This window comes from Bolinopsis microptera, chromosome 10 (genome assembly GCF_026151205.1).
Source record: "Bolinopsis microptera isolate Bmic1 chromosome 10, MBARI_Bmic_1.0, whole genome shotgun sequence".
Taxonomy (NCBI): domain Eukaryota; kingdom Metazoa; phylum Ctenophora; class Tentaculata; order Lobata; family Bolinopsidae; genus Bolinopsis; species Bolinopsis microptera.
In genome coordinates, this window is record NC_087081.1 from 8,205,904 (window position 1) to 8,223,425 (window position 17,522).

The 17,522-nt window shown below is 37.5% G+C and overlaps 2 protein-coding genes across 6 annotated transcripts in view; one reads left to right on the plus strand and one right to left on the minus strand.

Annotated features, from left to right (window-relative positions):
• The window catches only part of LOC134821576 (fibrous sheath CABYR-binding protein-like), a 55,245-nt gene that overhangs the window by 31,341 nt on the left and 6,382 nt on the right, over positions 1–17,522 (plus strand). The window lies entirely within an intron of this gene.
• LOC134821884 (uncharacterized) overlaps positions 1–17,522 on the minus strand; it is a 62,329-nt gene that overhangs the window by 27,627 nt on the left and 17,180 nt on the right. Inside the window, exons 1-3 of one of the 5 annotated variants that reach the window (XM_063832693.1) lie at positions 14,797–14,882; positions 14,220–14,386; positions 13,588–13,685 (exon numbers count right to left, since the gene is read on the minus strand). The exons of 1 other annotated variant lie outside the window; for it this stretch is intronic. In XM_063832693.1, coding sequence (XP_063688763.1) covers positions 13,588–13,685; positions 14,220–14,386; positions 14,797–14,849 — 318 coding nt within the window. In that variant the 5' untranslated portion in view covers positions 14,850–14,882. Of the gene's footprint in view, positions 1–5,035; positions 5,144–5,450; positions 5,876–13,587; positions 13,686–14,219; positions 14,387–14,796; positions 14,883–17,522 lie in introns of those variants that run through there. 3 more of the 5 variants (XM_063832692.1, XM_063832694.1, XM_063832695.1) reach the window with 3 other exon arrangements.

The following is a 17,522-nucleotide window of genomic DNA, read 5'->3' on the forward strand; positions in this document are numbered from 1 at the left end:
AACGTTTGAAAATCAAAACTATCGAGGAAAACATAATCTCACCAATTCCCACAAAACGAACTGCCCGCTGAATAATGACACCCTCGAAAGGTGATGGCCTATAAATATTTCTGCTGAGAATACCCATGTATAGTAATGGTATTCATCATCCTGTGAAATACTTAGCATACATTACCCGACCTGCAGCCTCTTAATTCCATCATCTGGACTGAGCCGCGACCAAATCATGATAACCATGGTACCATGGTAACCATGGTACCATGGTAACCTATGGTTACCATGCAGTTCTCATTATTCTAGTGCCTAGAATCTCAGTCTCCTGACTGATCCAGCCAAAATCTTATTACCTCTGTAGCCAAACTGTGCTTTGGTTTTGAAATTGAACTACTACGGAAATGGTTGTTTCCATTATCAACATCAAAATTCTCAACATCAGAATAATGGAGTCCGAATTTGAGATCTGATCCGAGTCGAATTAGAAATATGATATAAATTGTCACTTGCTAATTGCGACTTGGTATGGATGAAGTTAGTTGATAGTTCTGAATGAAAGAACACGCCTAAACTGCATGTCTATTTTCACGATCATTAGCATCTTATTAGACCGTTTGTGACATAACTACCTTAATCTTATGAGAATATTATCTGGCAAACAATGGTAACCATGGTAATTGGAACATTGATAGCTAAGATGCTTCGGGTAATAACCAAATGTTTGGATTGCTCGAGATAATAAGAAGTTGAGCCCTAGGTGCGCAATCACTGAAGCCAATAGACTTCAAAGTACTCCAGAAGAATTAAACTAACTATAACCTCCAAACAATAAGATTCCGTCCCCCAGCAATGACGACAACAATGATGACAAATAATGACAATCCATGTTAAAATACAGCCTGTAAGTATGGATAATCCAGCCCATTTTGGCCACATATAGACGTTGTTGAAATAGGGTTCTCCTTTTTAAATAAGGTCTGTTGCACTCCGTACGTTCCAATGTTTGATTGGCCGCACAATTGTTCTAGTCGAATAAAAAAGTAACAGTTTGCAAGTGTACATCTATAAATACTGGAGCTATTTTAAACATACAACTGAGATATAACTTAATGAAGCATAAAACAATTTTCTCAAACTAACGTCAAAATCGCAGACTCAAAAACGCTCAAATTCGAGCATTATCGGCTATTCTCGGCGTATCCACAGCTTCAAAGTTATTGACCATCCATATGCCCATATATATGTAAATATATACTAGCAAGAAAACAAACTAATAGTTCGTAATTGCCTGGAAAATCTCCACTCATCCTTTACTAATTGTTATAAACTAATTGTCATGGAAACATGGCATTCGGAATCATTAACTATATTTTCCAAGTACGCAGAGAGAACACTTTGTTATTTAAATCTAGAATGCAATGTGCTGAATAGATTATAGAATACCTTGCAAAACTAACGAAGCAACACTCATAGATAATACTATAATATAATTCGGCAGCAACTGAAAGGGGTGTCAACTTTCATCTTCTTTGCAATTAATTATGCGGATTCATTATACGGATTCATTATGCGGAGACATCAAATGTGGGAAGCCCAGACAGTCAGGTTATACCCTGGCTAAAATACGGATTACTTCTGCCTGAAAACATCGTCACACTAGTCGTTTAGGCATATCTGCATAACTAAAAAGTCCGTAATGTGGAAAATAAATAACCTAATATGCAGTTACTTTAATCGATTTTCGATTAAACTCAACGTAGAGTTATAATAAGTCAACCAAAGAGTTGATTTCTCAACGTTTTGACTTTTACATTTTCTCTCACGGACGTAGCGTAAGAGAAAATGTAAAAATGAGCTAAAAAATCTAGCACTTCTAAAGTTCTAACTTTCTAACGAGCTGATAAAGTAATAAGTGGTCGGCCGTCTTCCCACATGTTGAACAGGTATCTCTAGTTTAACCTCTCTAATTACTCATACTAGATAGACTACTTAGTACTTACAAATATAGAAATATAACTGATCTCTCACCCAATAAAAGTTCCTATGGATAATCTTACTATATATAAAGCGAGACGATATATATATATATATTTATTTATCCGTGCCATTTTACTGACACCACGGCATCAACTTTAACGCGAATTTCTGCAAAAACCGTCAAAGATATACAACTGAAACTTTTTTGACTGGGTCAAATGCTTTAATGGCCTCCAAATCGGCATGAAAAAATAAAAAATAGGCCAAGAAATAGGAGTTTTAGAGCCCAAAATTTGGTACCACAAGTGGTGTCAAAAACGCGAATTAAATAGGTAATAATTGTTTTAGTCTCTTGAGCCTTGACACCATTTTAGGGTCAGACGGGTTCCTGCTAGTAAAGGTAAACTGTGCCTTTGAGATTAGAATAACAAATTAATGATTAAAATTCGCTAATTCGCGCAATCAAACTAGTATGAAAACACTGAATGATAGCCTAGTTCACCACATACTGACATACTGACTACACAGAAGGTCTCTTTCCACAGTCTATCTCTACACCCACTAATTCAAGACCAGAGGAACATACTTGTGCCAGGTGTAACCTACCCGTAAATTATTGGTTGCTAGGTTACTAGGGTGGACTGTTTCTAGGTTACCTAGTACACGATGATATCCTGAACCCTGAAGCGATCTGATCTTTAGAACTTAAGAATTTCTTGGATACAAGTACCGTTATTGGTAACTAGTACCGATAGCGGTAAACTCAAAGTCAGGTTGCCATGGCATCTCACAAAGGTGCTATTCGGCTGAGTAGACTGGGAGTGGACCGTGATCAGCTGAGAGTTTCACCGGTTTTTACAATATATAGTCTAGGAGGTGATGATATTGTTGTAGCGCAGTTTTAAGGGTGGAGTCTTTTCGATGTTTTTAGTCAAGCCCTTTTCGGTGATGAGATGGTAGAACTTTAAATTGATTTGTTGTGATTCCTTAGCAATTAGGAACCAGTCAAATTGTTTTTTTTCAATGCAATCGAAATGTGTTATTGAATTAAAATTCCGATTTGAAGCTTCAGTAAATGATAAAAAGTCGGACTAAAAGTGAACTATTGTCGCTTCAATGTAACACCTCCAGTCTCCACATCATCTCCTGCATCTTTACAGCATCCAGCATACTGGTAAAAGTAGAGGTACAAGTGTTTTGTAGCTGTGAACAAGTAACTGTGAAGATAGTCGAGCTTCACCCTGAACAGTCCGGAGTGGCCGGGGTCAGCAGGACGTTAGCATTTTGTGCCTGTACCCAACAGAGTCAAGATCGAGTGGAATTTTGCTATTTGGCTTTCTACCCTGCCTATGCTGGGAATTTTATGTAGATTATGTTTTCTCGTCAGGATCTGGGTAGGACAAGGTAACTTAAGTACTGAATTCAATTAAAATATGTTATTTGGAAGCTTCTGAAACAACGACCTGTCGTACCAATTATATGTTCCCAGAGCCTCATCCAAATATATAATATCCCCAAAGATTACTTAATTCATGATGTATATATAAGTTGCCTGATATGTGCTCCTGGAAGCCTTGTTTTGCTCAAGTTATTGTATGGACTGTGCGGAAAAAGAAAGTGCGGAGTTGAAACGAGAAACAATTATCAAAAGCTGTAGTAAGCACTGGCATCACTCAATAATTGCTTTATAAAGCATGGGGGCCACAACTATCCACGTGAACATATTGATGTAACAAATAGGCCTTCCCCGCCTTCCCTCAACACCTGGATTTAGCCAGAACGGCAGTATAGCTGGCACTTGTAGTAGTAGTGCCAGTTATAGCGACCTTACTTCATCTGTGAAGTATAAGTAAACCTGTAAGTTTGGTACTGTGAAGTATAAGTATGTGTTCCTGGAAGACTATGCTAATGCTCATATTCGTCCATTCAGGCCCTTGTTTGCCGACTTATCCCTAACACCTTTGGTGTGATTCAAAGTTATTGTAAGGAAGTAAGGAATATCCAAAAACGTGCAGATAGTCTAAAACGTGAAACAGTTGTTTTCTTTCTTTTTTGAGGAGCACTACCCGGAAGCATTACTTGGCACTAACGCATTAAAATCTTCAATTACAATAAATCTTTAATTAAAATATCAAAAGAGTGATGCACTGGCATCACTCAAAAATTCATCCACTATCCATCAACTATCCACTTGAACAGAAACTCAAATCTCAAAAGTGAACGTATTGATATCACAAATAGGCCTTCGTTCAACACCTGAATATAGTCAGAACGACAGTAGAACTGGCACTTGTACTACAGGTGAACTATGAAGTGTCAGTACCTGTGAGGTTGGTACTGCTTCTTAACAAGTTTACAAGTCAACACTGTTCCACATTCCGAACTTAGCCACAACTAATACTATATAGAAGCACTGTCGTCTGTCCACTTAGAAGCCCTTCCCACACAGTGTAGACTGTAACTACTGCTACTACCATTCAGTGCTCTATTTGACACACCTTAATAATCATTATCAACTTTGTTTAGACTGACCAAACTGTGGAGGATAATTATGACCTGAGAAGGGCAAAGTTATCTAATCCAAGAAATTTATTTAGTCATTTTTTAAAGGAATCATCAGGAAATGTACATATTATAACACATCACCTGTGCCACTAGTATAAATGGCAAATATCTAACAAAAACCACTGTATGTGATCATTTTGCTCATTAGTCGCCAGTAAAAGAATGCAATAAAATCGTATCGTAAAGAGACTTATTACTAATTGCTAATAATTATGTTTATTATGTTTTTACTACTGAAACTATTTCTATTTATAAGTTTTACTTCGTGGCTACGTAAATAACAAATAATTTACTAATTTATAAGACCAAAACTGAGAATAGGTTTATGACTGGAATAGATAATGATGAAATGAGGATGTTCTTAAATAGAGGCTCTAAAAGATAAAGATTAAAATCGCAAGGCAGCAAATCACTCGCTGCTTGAAAGGTACCTGGTATGATAGAGTTAAGACAGAATGCTCTAAAATATCAACCCAGATGGGGACTATTAACTTAATACCTGCGACTTTGAGGTTCCCAACCGTGAACTAAGCATGCTGGCCCATGCTGACCTATTCGGTCTCAGAGGAGCTCTTTCAATTGGCATGTACACAGGGAACGGGATGATCTTGAAGATAGTGTCCGTTTGGGAGATTTTGTTTTGGTATACTGATTATAACCCAATTTATACCATAGACTTATATTTCTGCAGTGAAAGGAATCTTTAAATGTTTCTCAATCCTTAATGAGTATAACTTTCTAAAGTATAGCACTATTTAAAGATTTAACATTTGGGACATTGCCTTTCAAATATTATTTTCACGTCCAACAACAGTATTCATGCACCAGTGCCTATACTTAATTCATTTTGTTCTTACCACTATAATTAAAATGTATCTTTATCAAATTTAAACAACTTTATAAACGGTACTTACGGTGCATACATCTGCTTTGTGGTCATCAACGTTCTGTGGTCCAGAAGGGTAGGGTGACAACTGATAACACGGAATCAAGAGCAAACCTTCCTCTTCCTTTCCCGCCATCTGCCTCATTAACTTGCCTGATCTTGCCTGATCTGGTCTGTGTTACCTCTTCTCTACTGCTTGCGGAGGACGGAGCAGCTCTGCACTTAGCTAGTATAACAGCCTGCTGATTTGTTGGATTCTTCTTTTTTTTTCCAACTTTCTCAACTCGGAAACTGTTTTTTTAATCAACCAGGGTTTTTGATTTCCAGACTAACTGTCTTGTGTGAATAATATTTGCTCGTAGGATTTTCTTAATCACTGGTTTTAAAATAATTCCATGCGATAGTCTACGTCGTTGGGTCTTTCTTCCATTTGATGAGATGGCTTCTCTTTATCTTACTTTGGGAAATTACCAGTCATATGAACAGTTCAAAATTGTTTGAATAACTTGGCATAAATGTAAATTAAATGTCGATAAAACTTTCATTTAAAAAGAGTCGTCATCAATCTTCGGCCTACTCAAAAATGTAAAATATGTTTAAACAGGAAACCTAATAAAAGCAATACCGGCTACTTGTACGATGTAGCTCCGAGGTATTTAATTGTTGATAAAATTTCTGTCTTTTTATGATTTATAGAAAAATGCTTCGTCGATCAAAACGCTTCACTACTAAGTACCATAAAATATCTATCAGATAATATTACTCGGCTTCGTAGTAAGGGCGACCAGCGATATGTTGAAATTATTACAAAATCAAATGACAAAATCGAAGATTAGCAGTTAATTATTGGAATGGGGTTATTTAAGCTCATGCTTGAATTATCAATTATTTTCATGTAGAAATGTTTTGATACCTACTCATCAATGAACGATAACATATCAAAATTTTGACTACCGACACTGTTCATACTATTGTACTAACAATGTTCATAGGGTTAATGGTAATTAGGGCGTGGTATTATACTCAAATACCAATAACCAAACGGAAATTGCGTAACTTAATGTCGTAACTAATTGTAAATTTCTTGAGCATAACAATAGAAGTTGTTAGGTAAACGGATCAACGTTTATTTTTTGTCCATCAGAAGCCTAGTGCGAGTATTTTTAAAACCATCAGTATCTAAACGAAAAGCGCCCATTATAGAAACATTACGGTATAGATAGTTTTAACTGTGCCGGGTGCACATCCCTGGAAAGGGATAGTCACGGTAAAAGGGTTTAGCTGTATAGGAAGGCACGGTATAAACTATAAAACTATAAAGAGTTTTTACAGTAGTCGATGACAGCTCCTCCTTCCGGTAATCATAGTATATTTCTCAGGAGATCAATCTCCAGCAAGTTATTTTGTCCTGCTAATCTTTTCTGTAATGACTGTTAATTCTTGGAGAGCTTATTAAGTGATCAAGATCCTGGTAGAAGCTGTACTATGCCATGATATGAAGTGAGGACAGTTACATCTCAGCGAATAGATTCAAAACTAATGATAAGTACTTAAGCTCCAATTAAAAAGTCTTGAAAGTGTTTATAATTTAATAAACGAGACTAGTGCAGGTGTTCGTGAGAAAAGTAACAATGGCACATCTAACCTAAACTATGACATTATACATATTATGTCATATGCTTAGATGTTACAGAAAAGAGTGGTCATATTTTTGTGAAAAAGTAAAGAATGGTCAGATAATAAGTGATATAATCGCATTCAGCTGCTTCACATGTATATGTGACGGAGGTATGAGAGCATGGAAGTAACAAGAGATACAAAAGAAGGTCTGTAAAAGATAACAAAAGGGAGATTATACCCAGCATGGATGATCAGGACACTGATATAAATCAAAACCTGAATGTTGTGAATATTATAAGTGGCAGATATGTAGTAAATATAAAGGTTTAGAGTAATGGCTAAGTTCATTGAGTAGATAATGAGTGATCAATGAACCACCATGCCTAACGTAATGAAAAGCAATCAATGATGGCGGCGAGCAGCTCATTTGGACTCATGACTAACATGACTTTGGTATTTGGTTCATTTGTGCTCTCTGAACAAGCATAACGTGGTAAATGAGAATATAATGATCATAATATAGACAATGTCATTATACCATTGTATGCACATTTATCAATGTAATGGGTCATCAAAAACAGACCACCTACAAATTCTTATCAATTATGATAAGTCTAGGTCCTGATCTCTCTCATGAGCATTAGTCTGGTTCACAAAATATTTTTGCCAAAAACGTCGTGTTTTTGGCAATTGACACACCAATTAACAAAACAATCGTTTGGACTAAATACTCGTATTATAGACTTCAGCAAGCTTTTCTGCAGAAACCATTAAAATGTGAAGTCTTGATTAACTGTTGCAAGCCAATAAAGCATCTTTAAACCGTAGGGCTATGTACATTGCTACAATCCTGTTGAAGAAGGACAATAGGCAGTAGGCACCTTACGTAATGGTATATACTATATAATACCGTGTATTGTGATTACTGGTAACGAGCACATCCTTGTTGCACCACTGGTTTTAGTATGAACTATGAACTCTACAATTTCCTACAATATCCATGATCAGGGGCATCCGAGCATAAGCAGTTATAGTATTTGATAGTTTAATGGTAACCTCATCTTCCCAAAGTCTGAGTTATGCATTTTTCTATTTTACAATGAAGTTTAGCACCTAGACTACATACCTTGTGTTTCCTACTACAGAAAAGAATGGATAATTTGAGGTACATAGCTTGTATGGGGAGATTATCTATAATGAGTGAATCATACAGTTGCACTATTGTTACACGAACCTTAGCTACAATGTCCTGCTACTTTTCTGCAGAAACCATTAAAAATGTCTCGATTAATTGTTGGCAAGAGAATATTCGATTTCTTTTAACCAAAGAAATTGTTGTGAAGCTGACGATCAAGGTTATTTTATTTCGATCAAGTCATGTAAGGCATCTAGTATAGTTTATGTAGACTATAGCACAGTGTAACAGACTGCTACTAGCATTTTCTGCACTTCTCAAACCACAGCTGAATACCCATGTTATCAAGTACACTACTCCTTATTCACGTAATATTCACGTAATATTCACATAATATTCACATAATATTCATGTAGTTCTCAGGTACTATTCATGCATAACATTTTGTAACATTTTGTAACATCCGCCAGCCAGACGGCTGCCACAAAGTCAGTCGACTAGCTGAGATCCACAGTAGTAAGGTTTCAACAGACTGCACAGTGCACTGTTGCACGTTTGAGTTATCTGAACTCATGTAAAACTTACTGGTGCAAATCTAGTGCATAATCCTTGTCAAGTCTGGTGCAAATCTAGTGCATGATCCTTGTGAAGTCTGGTGAAAACCAGCACAAAGAATGGACGGTTAGCTACAAAGTGCCGCGGTTTATGCGTAACGGCTGTTGGGATCGTGTGCTCTGTCTACTGTCGTGTTCGTTACGTCTGGTTACTATAGGTTACCAGTTGGTTACTAGGTTACCAGTTGGTAACTAACTTACTAAGGTAATAAAGAAGATGCCGCCTATGTTTAGTCTCGGTTTAAGCTTAATATTTACCGGTGAATTAGAATAGACTATCCCAAGGTCGGCTCTAGCAATAAGAGAATAGGATATGTTGCAATAATTCACCAATGATCCTGTTTTATGGCTTCCCGCGTAGACATAAACGCTGCTTATTTGCTTTTTCTCCCCTCTAAATTCAGTAAAAATTATAACCTGCATTAAGCTCTCAGAGTCTATGGAATTTAGAGTGCTCTGCCATTACGAAGAGTGTGTAATTGTAAATATATTTTGCTTACAAGGGTCAAATAAAATAGGCTCCGTCAAAGTTAGATTAGCTAGACAGTTATATTAGCTAGACACTAAACGGGCTGCATGGCTAGACGGGGAAACCAACAATAGATAATACTGAAATATAGAGCAGGCGACAAGTGGGCCTTCAGCAAATAAAACTGTTAAGTGTGGCAGAAAACCAATAGCCTTTCAAGTTCAACATTTTACACAGTTAAAGTTAATGAAAGACTCCTGTTAATGGGTTAAAAAGCTTATAGGTTATAAAAAGCTTATATAAAATATACCTCTATTTTTAACAAATCCTGCACACTTTCTCAAAGGTATAGGATGTAATCTTTGGAACTTCTACAAGCCTTGTAGCTGTCAGTCGTGGTAGGGTGTGAAGAATGGGAGTACAGAATACTGAATACTAGTAGAATACTAGTAGTGAATATATAACTAGTCCCTGCATACAATATGGAATAATTTAAGGACCATCATTAAAGGATTTGCTGTCAAATAAAAGAGAGAAAGAGGCATACCAGATGGATCACATACGGTTTTGGATAAAAAGGTGATCGTTAAAAAGGGTATTTGAGTGAGAATAGCCAGGAAGGTAGGGTGTGAAGAGTAAAAGTAGCGATGTGTCTCTTGTCACACCTTTGATGTAAATAACACAGTTTGGAGGCATGGGCCCCGTTCTGTCTTTGGTAGTATGGGATTTGGTGAAAGTGAAAGTACCGTCACAAAATAAAGAAAATCGGTACCTCGACTACAAACTAAATAGTACTATTATAGTATATATATCTGGGTCTAACCTACTAAAAACAAGTACCTTATACTGAATAAAGCTATTCTAGATTTGTAAACGTTACTGTTCCTAAGTTGGACAAGTAACTAGTAACATCGTATAACAATTAAGATGTCTGAAGTAATGTGACAAAACGTTCAGCTTAATTTTCCGCAAATTGGTTATCGATGCGCTTTGTCCATTATGTGAGGTGAAAATTGTCATGAAATTTCAGAAAATTCCAGCCATGTTATATTTCCAAATTATATTTTCGTGCCTTATTTCAAATGATTTGAGCGTATTATAAGATGTGAAGATTAAGTTAAACAATTTGCGTGCCAATGATTAACTGATTTATTTCACAATAAGTCCGAACCATCTTCACATAGACTTTTGATTGGGGACTAGTGTTAGTAACGTGTCGTGCAAAAATGCGACTGCAATTAAACTTAGTGTATGTGATATAATTATCAGTAATATGCAACATTCTGCAAAACGAGAATAAGACAATGAAACAAAATACGTTTTGTAATTATGCTATACTGTTGTAACGTTTATTTGTGAAAATAGTAATTAATCAAGAACTCTTGGAATTTTTTAAACCAGCTACAGTCTTTAAATTTCTGAAGAATTCATTCTCGTAAGCTTAGTAAATCTTCAGTTATTAATAATAAATGGCATGTGAGAATTAAATGTAGATTTAGATGATAGTCTTAATAATAATATTAGCCAAATTTCTGAAGGATTCATTTTCATAAGAATTGGCGTAGATATTATTTTTAGGTACAACGCGTACCAACAACTTAACATTTTTTCGTTTATTGCAGTAAGTATCCTACGAATATTTTCAATCAAAGCATAAAATGACATGTCCTACTCAACAATTTGCCTGATCTAAAAATATAAAATCATCCAGGCAGACAGAACCACGTACTCAATACATACCACTTCCACAAAACACATACCTAAACCAAAATGAAGACCTGCACAGTAAACCTACGCAAGCGCGCCTAGCAATCCATACTATTATATTGGGAAGAGCCGACTCTGGTAATTCGGGTACACAAAACCCGGCCAGCCTGCATGTTTAAATATATTCAGAGCAGCAAGTATTTGCAAGTAGGACATGTTATTTCCCGATTTGATTCAAACAATTCAAACAATTCGTACCCTGAGTTACAATACTAGTTACTAACAATTCGTACGGTGTTGGTACCAGGTACGGTGTTCTGTTCAATTTTCTTTCGTTATATCCTCTACCAACAAAATATATTGATGTTGGGATGCCACCGAGCTTATGAGGAATTGCAAAAGTATTTGTTTTTCCAGAATACTGTATGTACAAAAATGAACATTAGGCTAAAATGAGATATCAAAGAATCTATCAATGATCTGACCGGTCAACTGTAGACTCATTATTCTCAAATTTCTAATGGAAAATATCAGCTGGCACAACGGAAGTACGTAACGCTAAAACGAAAAGAAAACAATTAAAAAGGCCTCACCCCTTTACTGATCCTTTTCATCGCCCCACAGATTGCCTCCTGAATTATAGGCTGTGGATCTTGACTGAGTCAGTTGCAAAATCCGCGGTGGAAAACGACTGCTCAAGAGTCATACCAAAAGGTTCACAGAATTTAATACCATACTCTTTCAAAGTTCTAAGTTTCTGGATAAGAAGCTAAGAAGGTGTTCAGTAAGGCATTAATGACCTACTAGGGCTTGAGTTTTTTTAACATGAACTGTTTAGTGGAATCTGCAGTTTTATTTCAAGCAAATTATGGATATTGTTTGTCTAATTTGCCGGTTGCAAATCCATTTTAACCTAACTTGTAGACTTTAACTTTGTACAACTATAATACTACACGTAACTGTCGACCCCACTTAACATTTGATGAGCTAATTAAACATAAATAGTCTGAAAACATGATGCTTTTTTCCTGCAATCAGACAGTTAATGAGTGTTAAACTTCCAATAAAATCTAAGTACAACGCGTGCAGGGTACCAACAACTTAACATCTTTTCGTTTATTGCAGTGACTATCCTACGCATAGTTTGAATCAAAGCGGGAAATGACGTCCACAATTCACAAAACACATACCTTAACCAAAACCAAAGTAATCAAAGCATTATGAAGACCTGAACAGTAAACCTACGCAAGCAATCCATACTATTGGGAAGAGTTGACTCCGGTAATTCGGGTACACAAGACCCGGCCAGCCTGCATGTTTAAATATATTCAGAGCAGCAAGTAGTTGTAAGTAGGACATGTTATTTCCCGATTTGATTCAAACAATTCGTAGGGTGAGTTACCATAGTAACAAACAATTCGTACGGCGTTGGTACGGTGTTCTGTTCAATTTGCTTACGTTATATCCTCTACCAACAAAATATATTGATGTTGGGATGCCTCATGCCGCCGAGCTTCTGAGGAATTGCAAAAGTATTTGATTTCCAGAATACTGCATGTTCAGAAATGAACATTAGGCTAAAATGAGATATCAAAGAATCTATCAATGATCTGACCGGTCAACTGTAGACTCATTATTCTCAAATTTCTACTGGAGAATATCAGCTGGCACAACGGAAGTACGTAACGCTAAAACGAAAAGAAAACAATTAAAAAGGCCTCACCCCTTTACTGATCCTTTTCATCGCCCCACAGATTGCCTCCTGAATTATAGGCTGTGGATCTTGACTGAGTCAGTTGCAAAATCCGCGGTGGAAAACGACTGCTCAAGAGTCATACCAAAAGGATCACAGAATTTAATACCATACTCTTTCAAAGTTCTAAGTTTCTGGATAAGAAGCTAAGAAGGTGTTCAGTAAGGCATTAATTACTAGGGCTTGAGTTTTTTTTAAACAACTGTTTAGTGGAATCTGCTGTTTTATTTCTAACAAATTATGGATATTGTTTGTCTAATTCGCCGGTTGCAAATCCATTTTAACCTAACTTGTAGAATATACTTGTTTTAATACTTTCGACAATACTATATAAAAAATAATTTGAGCCTGAAGAATGAAGATGGCGTTGATGCCGAAAATTTGCCTACATTCCTAACTTCCTGTTTCATGTGTCCTTGTCTCTTCCAACCGGATATTATCCAACTATCACTAACTTTTAGACTTAAACTTCGTACTTTATGTTCGATGGGCTTATAATTAAACATATATAGTCTGAAAACATGATGCTTTTTCCTGCAATCAGACAGTTAATGAGTGTTAAACTTCCAATAAAATCTAAGTATAGTGAGTCCTTAACTTTATCAAAAGTTCAGAACAATATGAGGAAACAATGAAACGCAATTTCAGTTTTTTATGTAATATATTGTGCAAAAATTTAAACGACAACTTATAACATTTTTAACTGTGTGAATCAAACAATTTAAAGATATTTGTATTTTAAATTTTCTCGAAAACACGTTGAGCACAGTAGCATGGTGTCTTTTGTTTCGAAAATAAAGATAGTGCACGTAGATCAAAATGAGACCATGGATACTATGTTTCAAAATGAAATGGGATTAAACTCACAGATTTCCAAACGCTGGGTTTCCTGGCTGGAGACTCGCTAATAACAGGTGCAGTACCTGTCGAGTTCTTCCTCCTCTCGGCAGCCTGGGCCAACGTTCCTGAAATCAATGTAATGTTGAAATCTAATGATTTTCCGGAAAACGATGTGAGATCTAATACTTTTTAAAACAGCAACTTTGGCCATGAGGGTCGATTATTCACAGGGAAAATAACATGTGTCATAGGTCAATTTTGTGCCCCATGTGTGCCCCAACTGTACCTAGCTAGATTACCAACTGGCCACGTTTTAAGATAAAATGTTAAACCCATCGAAAGTTAGGTGGGGTCGACAGTTACGTGTAGTATTATAGTTGTACGAAGTTAAAGTCTACAAGTTAGGTTAAAATGGATTTGCAACCGTCGAATTAGACAAACAATATCATAATTTGCTTGAAATAAAACTGCAGATTCCACCAAGCAGTTAACGGGAATACAAGATAGTTATTAGATGAACAGTGTAAGATCAAATAGATATCGGGAAAAACAGCAGCTTGGGCCATGGATGTATCAGATTGATTATTGACAGAAAAATTAACTTATATTGTAGGTAAAATTTATTTTTCAGAAGAAAAATAGTTAATATAAATAATTACCCTGTGCAACACTAGCGAATGATATTGTTGCTTTCTTTTCCCCGATGGGTTGCAGTCCAGTTGCTTTAGGGACAGATGTGGAGGAGGACGAGGGACCTGAACCTTGTCTAGAGAGGGCTCCCACTCGTCTCCTCGTACCACTCTCACTGTCCCTCTTCGATAGGTCCCTGAAGATATGTTAATAAATATCTATTATGAAAGTTATGTAAGTTATACTTATGTGAAAGAGTACGTGGCGGAGGTCAAATACTTATCAAAACGTACGTTTACCGTTCAATATGTAAAGTTTAGACAGGTTTAAAATTATTTTAACTGCTCACAAAACTTAAACTATTGCGTCAACACACCATTACAGCCTTTCAGAAACATAATTGAAATCGTTAAGTTCACATGTTTGGCGCTTTACCGTCCCAACCCACAAGGGATGCACACCGTGTATACATGCATGTAACAAGATCTTAGTGGGCTTGAATTACAATCGTTCAACACAAAGACAAAGCTATAATTTGTAGTATTGACGGAACTGACACGTGTGTAGGTAACTATGGTAACGCGTTTGGTAACTATGGTAACTCACCGGAAGGACACGGAGGACCCGGCTGCTCCTCTTCGGTTCCGATAATGCTTCATCCCAGCAGTATAAACAAACACGATCTATGGTACAACTACAGGGAAAAGAGTGCAAAGTTTTCAGCATTTTCGGGCTTTCCCATCATACTTTGTAATTCATTAGGCTTTATTTACCATGTCAATCGTCATATCAACACTACAGCTCAGAATGTCGTGTATCCCCGAGCTGCTCTCCAGAGAGCTAGTTAGTTAGATTTAAATAGCTGCATATATAGGGTGCTGGGTGGTCGGGCTGGGAAGCAGTATGTAGCCCACGTAATTGTATAGACTACCAAATAGAAGTGGAACTATGGGTGACATTATAGTGCTGGTTAGCTCGTGCCATTTAATTAGTATACAATTATGAAATGACAACTAGGCCAGGAACTAACGAACAGAGTGATTGTTGAAAGTTTCAGGAATCAAACTGTAGACACTTTTAGTGAGATCATAAGAGAGAAATCTGGCGACTATTATTTCTGTATCCCTAAAGCCCTAGTGGTCACTACTCACTACATGGTCACAGTTACCATGGTTACGTGTTCAAATTTACAGGCCGTATTTAATGTGGGAAGCTGTGATCAAGGGGGAATATAGCCTGTTATTATCTTTTCGGGCACAACCCCGGCTTCAGATAAAAACTTTAATTAAACAATAGTATAGCACCGAAATATTGTGTCAATTATCCCTAGCGATAAATGACGCATACAACGAGATGTATTCAATAGTTCAGCAATTTTACCACAACCCGAAACACTTTGCTACGGTATCAAAACTTTGGCATACAATACAAAAGTTATCACTTGTTCTACCCCTAATATAGTGCGAACCAAAAAAGCACTGCAACTGTAACTACGGTAACCAAGTGGTAACCTTGATAACTCACAGCAAGGTTGACAGTGCTTTAATGGTTATTAATTACAGTAGCACCACGTGTTAGTGAGATTTGCTTTTGCGTGCAAACCCTTAACAGTGAATTTGTCTGCCCATATTCGGTCCGCTAGCTCGAAATTCCGTCCAGCTTCCGCGAAAAAAGCCTCGAATTGGCAACTATCAGCAATGGAGAGAAATAACAAAGTCAAGAGGCAAGAGCAGTATTGGTACGTGGACGATTTCCTTTCAGTAATTGTAGGTTATGTGCGGCCCTCCGTACTTGGCTAGGAACCGCGGCCTTGATGTGAGAGCTGAGGCTATTCTTCTTATATGGTCGCCGGTTTCTGACCTAACATTATACTGAAGGACTTACAGCTACACTCAAGGAATCTCAGTATATTCAATACCGAGAGCTATTTCACTTAACCTAGTTTGACAGTCCCCATCCACCAAAAAGCTAACAGAGGATTCTTATAGCTTCATATTTATACGGACACCTTTATAGTAGCCCCGACTGTGCCCCAAGTGTGCCCCAAGTAACTTTGTGCCCCGACTGTGCCCCAAGTAACTTTGTGCCCCAAGTGTGCCCCAAGTAACTTTGTGCCCCGACTGTGCCCCAAGTAACTTTGTGCCCCGACTGTGCCCCAAGTAACTTTGTGCCCCAAGTGTGCCCCAAGTAACTTTGTGCCCCGACTGTGCCCCAAGTAACTTTGTGCCCCGACTGTGCCCCAAGTAACTTTGTGCCCCAAGTAACTTTGTGCCCCAAGTAACTTTGTGCCCCAAGTGTGCCCCAAGTAACTTTGTGCCCCGACTGTGCCCCAAGTAACTTTGTGCCCCAAGTGTGCCCCAAGTAACTTAGTGCCCCAAGTGTGCCCCAAGTGTGTCCCGGGAATTTAAATTTTGGGCCCCAAGTGTGCCTAGCTAGATTACCAACTGGCCTACCACATAACAAATATAACGGACCATCCACACTCTTTTGATACCCACTAAAACAGTCAGGATAATTCCTTAAAAACCTTAAAATTTAAAATTGAGCAGATTTCAGATGTGTTGTGAGAGCTGACCATTATTGTAAACTCAATATTTATATGTATAATAATAACCACGTTAATGCAGGTGTCATAACTTGAACGACAATCTTTACAAGGTGTACCATCACTATAAAAACTGATGAAAGGAAATACAACGATCAGCAAATATGTATAGTTGTCAAGAATGGATGTGTAGGCTGCAAACTTTGACAAGCGCAGCCTTTGATTTAGGTTAGAAGGATAGAGGTCTGCAAGGTCATTACTGTGATCTAAACTCTAAGGTTTTGGTCGAGCACAGCAAGGCTGACTGATACAACGCTATTCGTCTATGTTACTGAAGGAAGCTGGTAAAAGCTCTAAAGAGGAACTGCGAACCCTGATGCAGGACAAGGATGTAAAATAATGTAGGGGGTGATCTGGCATAGATCGGACTTAGTTCCGACCTAGTAGTAGTATAGTAAAACCCCGATTTACCCCAAACCCCGATATACCGCGGCCATCTCCTTTCCCCTAAATAGGGCTTAACATGTATAATGTAAACAAACAAAACCCCGATTTACCGCGAACCGCGATTTACCGCGGAGTATGCATCGGATGTTTCCTTCCCCAAACTCCGCGGTAAATTGGGGTTTTACTGTAGTCAACTAAAAGTAGTAAAACTTGTTGACGAATCTGATATGCGTTCGACAAGACCTCCCTCTTTCGCACTTGAGTTCATGTCGCACTACAGTCTAGGTAGCGTACTGAAGTGCGACATTGTCGATCTTGGAGGTTTTCGCACTAGGGTACG